General features: G+C 35.2%; 1 protein-coding gene and 2 long non-coding RNA genes across 3 annotated transcripts in view; 2 read left to right on the forward strand and 1 right to left on the reverse strand.

Moving 5' to 3' along the window:
• Positions 1-9,121, reverse strand: part of LOC118279635 (dymeclin) — a 135,701-nt gene extending 126,580 nt beyond the window's left edge. Inside the window, exons 1-3 of the mRNA XM_050702619.1 lie at positions 8,972-9,121; positions 6,093-6,238; positions 4,575-4,721 (exon numbers count right to left, since the gene is read on the reverse strand). Coding sequence (XP_050558576.1) covers positions 4,575-4,721; positions 6,093-6,232 — 287 coding nt within the window. The 5' untranslated portion in view covers positions 6,233-6,238; positions 8,972-9,121. The remainder of the gene's footprint in view (positions 1-4,574; positions 4,722-6,092; positions 6,239-8,971) is intronic.
• The window catches only part of LOC126912125 (uncharacterized), a 161,201-nt gene that overhangs the window by 28,715 nt on the left and 121,541 nt on the right, over positions 1-10,945 (forward strand). The gene's annotated exons all lie outside the window — the stretch shown is intronic.
• LOC118279682 (uncharacterized) lies at positions 73-3,815 on the forward strand. Its single transcript, XR_004784012.2, has 2 exons — positions 73-1,149; positions 3,119-3,815. It is a non-coding gene; the product is annotated as an uncharacterized LOC118279682 (long non-coding RNA).

Raw genomic sequence — 10,945 nt, forward strand, 5'->3', positions numbered from 1 at the left:
TTTTCACTCGTTTCTAGTTCTAGCTCTACTCGTTACTCGTTCATCGTTGCCGGTGGGACAACTGCCTAAGTCAGGTTAAGTCATATAGTAGGTTATGCTCATGAACGCGAGGGAAGCCGCTCACTGAAGCTAGTACTCAAAAAGCCTCATAATACGTGGTGTCAAAACAAACAAACAAACAACGTCACGCCTTTTATCCCCGAAGGGGTAGGCAGAGGTGCTCATAACGACACGTAATGCCGCTATACAATGTACAGTGTACACCCACCATTTGTGTTATAAGTCCCATGTAATAGGGGGTAAGCCTATTACCATATACTGGGCACAATTCCAGACTCCGGGCTACTACTAAGACATTTTTCGGTAAACCGAAAAAAGCCCAGTAATATTTTGCCCGACCCGGGAATCGAACCCGAGACCTCCTGTCCGGCAGCCGCACTTGTGACCACTCGACCAACGAGGCAGTCACTGATGTGACATATAGCAACATAATACCACGAATTTTATTAACATGCACAATACAAAGCAGGAAAATCCCGGAACGATACCATTGGAAGATTTATAATCACTCAAAATAATAATCAGAAGTACCAATGCCAACCAGTTAATTACAATAATAAATAAATCTAAACATTATAATATGTATATTGTTTCGTTAGTTTATGTGAGGCCAATATAACACTAATATTCAGTCAAAGAGCTATGAGACATCAAATGTTTGGAATCCACATACGAATAGTTCGGGAATCATCTAAGAGATGGCGCTAGCTAATTTTGACAATAAAGAAGAATGTCTTCTATTCAGTCATTAGTGTTTTCAAGCATGCTCGTCGATACTTCTTGGTACGTTCGTTGGTACTTCTGTTACTTTACTTGTCGCGTTCTTTTGTATTATTCATCGCAGAGAAATCCCCTACATATTAGTCACTTTATAGTAAAAACGAGGTTACGCTGGTTCGTTCAAAAGACATCGCGCCGTCAACGTGCACAGACCATTCATAAATATAATATAAATGAGAAACTCCTCTTTTTCGGGAAGTCGGTTAAAAATGGAGAATTTATACATTTTATTCTTGTGTTTCTTACTGGTTTCGACTAACGCAGCCGATGAAGATGAGGATTTTAAACCAATACTATTTAACAGACCACGTAAGTACATTTTTTTTTATAACGTCACGCCTTTTATCCCCGAAGGGGTAGGCAGAGGTGCACATTATGGCACATAATGCCAATGTACACTCACATTTCACAATTTATGTTGTAAGTTCCATGTAATAGGTGGTGAGCCTATTGCCATATACCGGGCACATTTCCAGACTCCGTGCTACCACTGAGAAATTTTCGAAAAACCGAAAAAAGCCCAGTAATTGGTACTTCGCCTGACCCGGGAATCGAACCCGAGACCCCTTGCCCGGCAGACGCACATGCAACCACTCGGCCAACGAGGCAGTAATATTGTACTTATTACAGTTACTTTTAGTCATAATTATTGTTACAAGACAAAGGCGGATGTCAGGCTTTATCTGACTTCGAAGCTACGGACGGCCTAACAGGTTACCGAACTTGAAACAGGAATACCATTTAAAAAAACCAATGCCGCACACTAGGATTTTCTCCTATGTCGTGACTAATTGTTGTTCCGGGTCTGAGCGTCATGTGCATGTGAACTTGCATGTTTGTAAACGCACCCACGACCCAGGAGAAACTTTACTTTCATATGAAATTAGTTCAGGCGGGTGGTTTTCCGAAAAACTTTAACTTTTATTTAACAAATCATTATTCTCCCGCGTTATTAAGCATCGCGGTAGCTTATTATCATCCTTATTTTTATTATTGGTTGAGAACAATGTCACAGCTTAATTTTATTGAAACCAAATTTTGTGTTTCAATCGGCAGAATTGTTAACTTTTGGTTGAGGATAATGACGCCGTTAACATTTTGTGATTTTCGCTGTCATGAAAAAATCATCCGTATGAGTATTTATGGACCGATATAAAAAAACTTTTTTTGTGATATGTGTATGACGTGGGGGCAAGTTGAATCCATCTCGTTTGTGTTAAGGTGTCAACAGAAATTAGACTTATGGCTGATTTTTCCAATCAGCAGATAATTCTTAAATGTAGAATAAAATTGATATTTGACAGTTTTTAAGTATGAAAGTAGTATCAAATATTGAAAGTTATATTACTGGCATTTAGAAAAATCACCTCACAAAATGAATTTATATGAAAATTATAAAGCTCTTAGATCAGTTAGATACTGAACGTCTATGGGCGTGGATTGGCATGACAGTTCAACTTGATGGCATAATCGAATTTTGATTATTTTGGCTTGATCATGCCGATTAGACCGTGTGTGTGTTGAAGTTCTATTTGTAAACGCAAACTATTATGTCATTTGAGTTTGACATTTCTGTACAAACGTCACTTTATAATGTTGTCTCTTTCTTCTGTGTTCTGCCGGCAACTAGTAAATACTTATATTTACTTTTATCATATTAAATCCCTGGTCATCCTATATAGTCATTTGTTTTCTGCCCATAACTCATCAGTGTGGCGGTCGTCACTGGCATTTGAAAAAATCAGCTCTTAGTTTAATAATAAATTATTATGCTAACAAATTATCATACATTTGTTAAATTCAATAATTTAAAATCGAAATGTTAGCGTTCTCTTCAACCTAAGGCATACTGGATTAATTATATTCCATTTAATCCTTGATTCTTTTAAAATAATGACGCATACGCAACTCGCACACATTTCTATTTTGATTAGACGGAATACATCTATGTTTTGTAATCGCGCATATTAATTATTGATTGTGATTAACAATATAATAACATGGTTGGAACTACTGGTTGACTGTTAGAGAATGCCTTAAGGCATTAAGTCTGCCATTCACTATTTTTGTGATGAAGACTAAATAAATAAATCCTGTGTCTATTGTGTAAATGTTGTCACTCAACTTAGTTGTTAGAGAAATATGACTACTACCTTTCGTTACTATGTAGAATACTTGTAACTGTGCATTGTAATAAAGCTACTGTACGTTCATCGATATTAAGAAGTATTTTATTTAAATTCCAACATGTATAATAGATTTTTTTCTGTTCACACAGGAACCCGACAGAACTTCCTACCATCAAGTGACATACGTAGACTATACAATAAAACCACTATCAGTCTATTACCATCACCGCCTACACCGTTATCGTCACCGTTATCATCAGCATCAACATCATCATCAGCAGCATCAGCCGTAAGACGTCCACTGCTGAACAACGAGCTTCTACATTTTATTTTGATTAGCGACATCTATGTTTTGTTTCGCGCAATTAAGTTGATTATTTAACCGCGACACATATTTCCGTGTCGTGTGTGTATTACTGCGACACAGATAATGCATGATTGTTTCGTTCTATTCACACGATTGCTCCTTCTTATTTATTATAGATATATTTGTTGTATCGCTCGCATCGTAGGTAAGCATCCCACGCACCGCACGCAACGGATTTTAGTTTGTCTTGTATAGAAACTCATACAACTGCGTCCGTTGATCCGCATCGTACGGACCGCATCATCAGCAATGCCTACATGCGATACGAACGATGCGTGCGATGCGTACGATGCGAGCCTATGGACGCTTACCATAAAGCATTAACAATATTATATTTCACTTATTGTGGTAGCTACCACGCAATTATATTCTCAAGATGCATTTATTAAATTTAACACTCCACGTATTGATTGTTATAATTATTATTTTTACTAAAAATTACTTTAAAGACTAAATACAATTTTTATTGCATAAAAAGATTCCTCAAAATGTTTTCTTTCATCGTATACCTATGCTTAAATAATTTTAAAAGTAAAACACCTGGGGAAAAGTCACATTGACCTTACCTGTTTTAGCAATGGTTTCAACAAGTATAATCGTGTAAACACATACATTTCACTACCGCAACATATATTTTACTAGCAAACCCGGCGAACTTCGTTTCGCCACCAATGATCTACCCTGTTTACCTGCTTTTCTCTTGAAAATTTTCCTCACGGAGCCCGAAACCTTTCCAACGATTGCAAAACCGTGCAAATCAGTGTGTGTATTCTGGAGTTATAGCGTCAGGGAGGAAAACTCGACTTATTTTTATATAGTTTATGAACATACTCGCAGATGTCGAGATATAGATTGCAAAAATCCGCCGAAAATTTAAATTTCGCGGGTTACACTAGTTAACTAGAGGTTACACTTTAATATTATAAACCATTTCAGTGTAAGACGCATAGAAAATAAAATATAACTATAGGTATAAAAAATATACCTATAAATTAGAACTAAACACGTAAACAATAACGACAATTTATCGTAAACGAATGCCAATCCCATACATTGGCTTTTCTATTAAAATTTCATCTAGATTTTATATAATGTATCTATCTACCAGATATAAGAAGCAAATGCTTCAACCTTAATTCAAAAACAAACACACAACTTATTTCACCTAACAAGATCAAAACCGACAGTGTCGCCATCTAGGGTGCGCAAAAATCACATATCTCACTAGTTTCACTTACTTGTCACTGTTGGGTGCGGCCAGTAGCTCCGTAGCTCTGGTTATGAACACCTGCACCAGGGATCCAAGGTTCCCGGTCTGTGGATTGTTCTGTAGAAACTTCTGGAGGAGTGCTTCCGTGCTGCTGTCGAACATGAGCTGTTCCTCGCTGGAATAGTTTCATTAAAAACTAGAATTGTTGAGTGAATCGGAATGAAATTTGAAACAGGCGTAGATTAGGGTCTGAAATCAGCCAATTCCACATTTCGACATTTTTTTTTGTGTTAACAGGTTTCATTAGAAACTAGAATTGTTGAGTAAATCGGGATGAAATTTGAAACAGGCGTAGATTAGGGTCTGAAATCAGTCAATTCCACATTTCGACATTTTTTTATTGTGTTAACATTGTATGGAACAAGAGATATGATAAAGTTTTAAGTGTCTCCTGAAAAAATTGCTCATACGGAGTTAGCTGGTTTACCAATTAAGGGGGGGGGGGGGGGGAAACGCGGGCGAAACCACAGGCAGAAGCAAGTTTGACATAAAACATCACGCTACAACCAAAACGAGTCGAGCAGCGAGTGAAATCGCGAGCGTCGAGTTCTAGATAAAATCAGACGATTAATTTAAAAACCTACACTTTAATTTTTAACTAACATGTTAACCTTATCAGGGAATAATTGGAAACATTACGTTTTTACACCATTAAGTGTGTTTGTAAAAAATATGGCCGCGATATACGAATTACTGATAAAATATGATACACATCGAGCTTTGTAAAACCAGTATAAACTGACCGTTGGATGTGAAGATAGATTAAACAAAGAGAGATCATGGTAAACTAGATATGTATGTACATATCACTACATAGTATAAAACAAAGTCGCTTTCTCTGTCCCTATGTCCCTTTGTATGAATCAATCTTTAAAACTACATCTTTTTAATAGATAGAGTGATTCAAGAGGCATAGGAGTATAATATATCACCATTGCACCCATGCGAAGCTGGGACGGCTCGCTAGTAAATATTAAACTGTTCATATTACTCGCCGATTTTCTGTGAGGCCGAGTTTACAAATCGTCACGCCTATTATTCCCGAAGCTGGTAGGCAGAAGTGCACATTACGGCTACGTAATGCCGCTATACAATGTACACCGACTTGTTCACCATTTATGTTATTACTCGCCGATGTAATAGAGCGGTGAGCCTATTAACAAATAAGTGTGGGAGAGCCATGCTTCGGCACGAATGGGCCGGCTCGACCGGAGTGATACCACGGCCTCACTGAAAACCGACGTGAAACAACGCTTGCGTTGTGTTTCGTTGTGTGAGTGAGGTTATCGGAGGCGCAATTCCCCCTTCCCAATCCCCAATTCCCGAACAACAACCCTTAAATTCCTAACCCCCAAAAGGCCGGCAACGTACTTGTAACGCGTCTGGTGTTTCAAGTGTCCATGGGCGGCGGCGATTGCTTACCATCAGGTGATACGTCTGCTCGTTTACGTGTTTCATAAAAACAAAATATCCTCAAAATACTTACGCGCTGGAAGGTGGATTAATATTGAAGGCAAGCAGCTGATTCCAGAACGGATCATTGGGGCAGATCACCTCCGCTGAGCAAAATCTCATCAGCAACTCATTGGATGATAACTCGGAGTATCTGCTTACTGCCACACCCATGTTGGTCTGGAAAATGTGAAGGCAATGTATTAATTATGTGATCTGATTAATAAGACCGCTGCACTCTAATTACTATTACAATGTGTGTTATGTATGTGTGCAATAAAGTATAAAATAAATAAATAAATATTATAATTTGGTTTTTGGTGGAGCTTTGGTCTGATTGAATGTACAGTCAACTGGGCAACCTCGTTGGTCGAATGGCCGCAAGTGCGACAAGGGGTCTCGGTTTCGATGCCCAGATCAGGCAAAGTATTATCGGGTTTTTTTTCGGATTTTCATAAATTACTCAGTAATAGCACGGGGTCTGGTATTTTGCCATATTATCTGCGGGCTCTTATTACTCTTGAATTCAGTCCCGATCGATCAACACTGATATTGTGAAATTTTGTACTCTTACTGCCTCACTCAGAGACATTTATTGATTACTTAAACTATTCCTTAGTAATATTTTATTCCGCAAGGAATTGCTAAAGACTGGGTTAAGTAGGAGTTGCAACACTAGCGCTCATTGCATCCGTATTGCGTGGATATTGAATGAACTAATTGGTATTGAGTTTGGCTTTATATTCCGTACTCTGAATGCTATTTTAACAGCTACAATTGGGGTTGTATAGTTTTGACATTGAATAATTATTGAGAGAGTGGATTGAAATAGTTGGTTTTAAGAGTAAGCATCATGTATAGAACATATTATATGAGTATTACCACACACTTCTCTCCTAATTAGAATAAATGTAATATTGATATGATAACAATTTACATAATAACTTAAGACAGAAGGTACTTAAGAAAAGGTCTAAATAAAATAACCGACTTGGTATTACATGGATCTCACAACTTTTAGTTTTTAATAGTTGAAAAGATGTATATTTGCAGTTAGTTTAGACATTGAATAATTATTGAGATTTTATTGTATTGAAATTGCATTAACATTAAGATTGGTTTCAAGAGTAAGCGTCATATATAGAACATAATATATTCGAAGAGAAGTATGTGACCACCCACTTCTCTCTGAATCAGTAAGTGTAGGTATTTAAACCACTTGTGACAATTACATCAAGAATTCAACTATCAAGTCAAAGTCAAAAGCATTTATCTCAATTGGACACAGTCATACAGTCGGCCGAGTTATTTCATATGTATGCAATATGCAGGTAAGAAAATAAGAATAGTTTAGTAGTGATACAGTTTGATTGGACAGTTGGTGCAGTAATAGGGTTGATGTCTAATTTTTACTTTAGTGTCCGTTTTGTAGATAATTTAAAAATATTAGACATATATTTTTTATTTTCTTGCAGAAACAAATACTTTGAAATGATTTTATTTTTTCTGTAAATAGGCAACAAAAGAGCATTTTTACACATCAAAAATTATAAAAAACATATATCCTCGAAAGAGTTATGTAATTAATATATTCATATAAGTATAATTAATATAATAATAATATATGGTATGATTTGAAATTGTGTGACATTATTTCTAGGTATGTTTTATACATAGTAATGATGTATTTTCTCTTACTCGTAAACTTTGATTCTGTTCATCTTCAAGTATTGTTATTTTGTTGATCTTTCAAAAGTACCTATTAATGGTTTAATTGGAATTTGAATTTGACTTTGTTTGATGTAATTTTTTTTTTAATTTGCTGACCTTATTTTCTTCTACCAACCACTAGTTGGGAACCATTGATAAATGGGATGGGTTCACTCCTTATTATAGGTATAGGACTGATTTTCTTATTGGTAATGGGTCAGCATTTAGCCAATAATAATTATTATTATATAGAATCCATAATGTGAAGAAATGGTCTTTTTTTCCAGCAAGTTCTTTGTTTGATGATGGGTGAAGTCATTATGACTGAAAATCACTGTATTCGTATTCAAACTCCCAGCTATACATTATATGCACTTTAAACTACATATTCAATTATAAAACATGTGAAGTTATTGTACAAGTAAAGTTAAAATATTATAACATAGAAATGTCTACATATTATATACAGTACTACCTAAACCTGGCGAACTCCGTTTCGCCACCATGTTTGTTTTTCCTGAATTTTCTTTGCTATAAACCTCACGGAACCCGAGACCTTTCCAACGAATGCAAAACTATGGAAATCGGTTCGTGCGTTCTGGAGTTATAGCGTCAGGGAGGAAAACCCGACTTATTTTTATATTATAGATTAAATTAAATATAATTTTAATACAATGATTACCAATTAAATTAATTCTACACTGAGTCTGAGGTACATTTGCATTAATAATACTATATAATATTGCAACATTTAAGTCATTCAAGAGATTTAAAGAATGACAGTAAGTTTTATATTTGTCACAAAATTATTACTTATTTGAACCACTAATAAAGTATTGATTTATATCAAGTCAACATTTAACTTAATCTTAAGCTAATATTCGTCATATTATAAAGACTCTTTGCAGTATCACAGCAACGAAGTAACTGAAAAATTGATATTAGTTCACGAATGCGACGTTGTCTTAAAACGCAATTAACAAAAGAATAACAAATCAAAATGAAGTGTTATGACGTTGGGAACGAAATTTAACAATAAAAATATATTATTGAACCATAAAAACCGTATTATTTCAAAGTAAACAGAAGTAACAACAGTTTTACTTCATAGTAGATTATCATCAACTGTTAATAGCAAATATTTCTACAATACGCTCGTTGACATTCAAATATAAAGTTAGTATGACCCAGTACTATACTAACCTTTTATTTTCACACGTTCTAATGTAAATATAACATTAAATAAGTGATTAAATTTGTTAATTTTTAGCACAATTTGTATTTAAGCCACGAAATCATTGCCGACTTGTCAACAAACTGACGTTTCATGTGATGACAATTCAAGAATGAATGATATGATAGGTACGGCGAAAATCGAATGGAATCCGAATTTACGGTTTTTGTAAGCACTGGTCTTTTTGGAAAGGCCAGAAGTCTCGACTTAAGTACCGAAAAAAAGTTTCGTTAAGTTGCGAATTTATTTTCTTCGTTTATCATCATTATCCGATTTAGAATAAATATACCTTGTCTACTGGTACGTCGTTAATTAATTTAGAAATTTCTGGTAATAAGTAATTCGAAAGTGTCCTACTTAGATATAATACTCGCAAACTCTGCCCATAACATTTATGGAAAAAATAATTATTAAAACAATGTCATGTAATTGTCAAAAATGAAATAACTGATTAGAAATTGTGCTATCTCCCTCTCTAATATTCAAGTCTCGCTCACTCTCATTATAAACTATACATTTCTTATTACCGCTACCATTCATTAAATACCAGGAATTAGATAATATATTGATTGGTCAATTACTTATGAAATTTACAGTCACACTTGTTCAGGTGGAGGGTTAGAAATTACCGTACTTTCGTACGATACCAATTTTATTTTTATACCACGTGCAAGACGTGGTTGGAAAGAAAATTCCGTATCTTCAGCTCTGAGCAACACGTAATTTGGAAATGTCGTCGACATGTTACTCAAATAGGTGGCTTATTATCTAACATTCGTGGAAAAAGAGGATAACCAAACATTAGTTATCAAATATTAAATTACTCAGAAGATAATATCGCAAAAAATGTCGTTTACATCTATTTAGCCTTTCAAACATCGATATTTATATGAAAGATTCTAATAATTAATTGAAATTTAATTTATGAGTCCATTTTAGCATAACTTTTTTAAATTAATTCTGTGGATCCAGTAGTAGGTACTTAGAACTATATTTTTTTCGTTAGTTTAATAAATATGAGAAAGATTCGCAACCACCTGGAATTCTTTTCACCTTCAATTCAAAGTAAGGTTTCAAATTATCGTAGTTTAGTACGATAGCTCATGTTATATCCCATCTACATGTATATTTGTATAATTATCATACGTCTGCCATCCCCCCGTAACCCCCGCCATGTCTGCAAACAATTTGTAAAAAAAAATAAACTATAAAGTATTAGTCATTGCCGATCAATAAAATCCAGTAGAAGCGTTTGCATAAATCAACAACGTTTTAGATACGTTCCATCAAATTAATATCTGATTTATGGGTCCACTGCGGCGCTACTTTGGAGTCCATTCTGTGGACTACTTTCTTTTTTCTGTAAAATAAATATGAACTAAATCTAAGTACTTTTCAGGCGTAGAAAGGATAAAAAAAGGTTTGATGTAATTTTATTATAACTTTCGTGAGACATATTAATATAAATACGCGGCGATTGTCGCGCTACTACTGATAATTATAATCGCCGAGTCGTGTGTCGCGGACTGCTGCTCATGAATATGAGCCTCTAGCATGGCTTGAAACTAGTCGAGTTCCTCGTCAAACAGTTACTTGAGTAAGCCGATAACATAATAATTAATTAAAGATTGTATGCCCTGGAATGCCTGCAATTATGTTTTTCAAAATCACCTAAGTACTGGCTGTATTTTTTAAAATTGGAAATTTTCGGCGTTTGGCAACCGTCCTACCAGGTGGTAATAGATGCAGCCTACGATAGAATCATAGTTGGTATACCCTTCAGGAAACACAGATTCTGGTAAAAATCCCAGCCCTCCACTGTTCTAATAAACTTGAAATGCTTTACGAGTGTAGGTGGAATATCCAGCTTAAAGTAATTGCTTTCTGCCGTCAATCTGGAGGTGCGATGATAGTAAATAATAATAAATAACACTTCATTTAAA

Source organism: Spodoptera frugiperda, chromosome 22 (genome assembly GCF_023101765.2).
Source record: "Spodoptera frugiperda isolate SF20-4 chromosome 22, AGI-APGP_CSIRO_Sfru_2.0, whole genome shotgun sequence".
NCBI lineage: Eukaryota > Metazoa > Arthropoda > Insecta > Lepidoptera > Noctuidae > Spodoptera > Spodoptera frugiperda.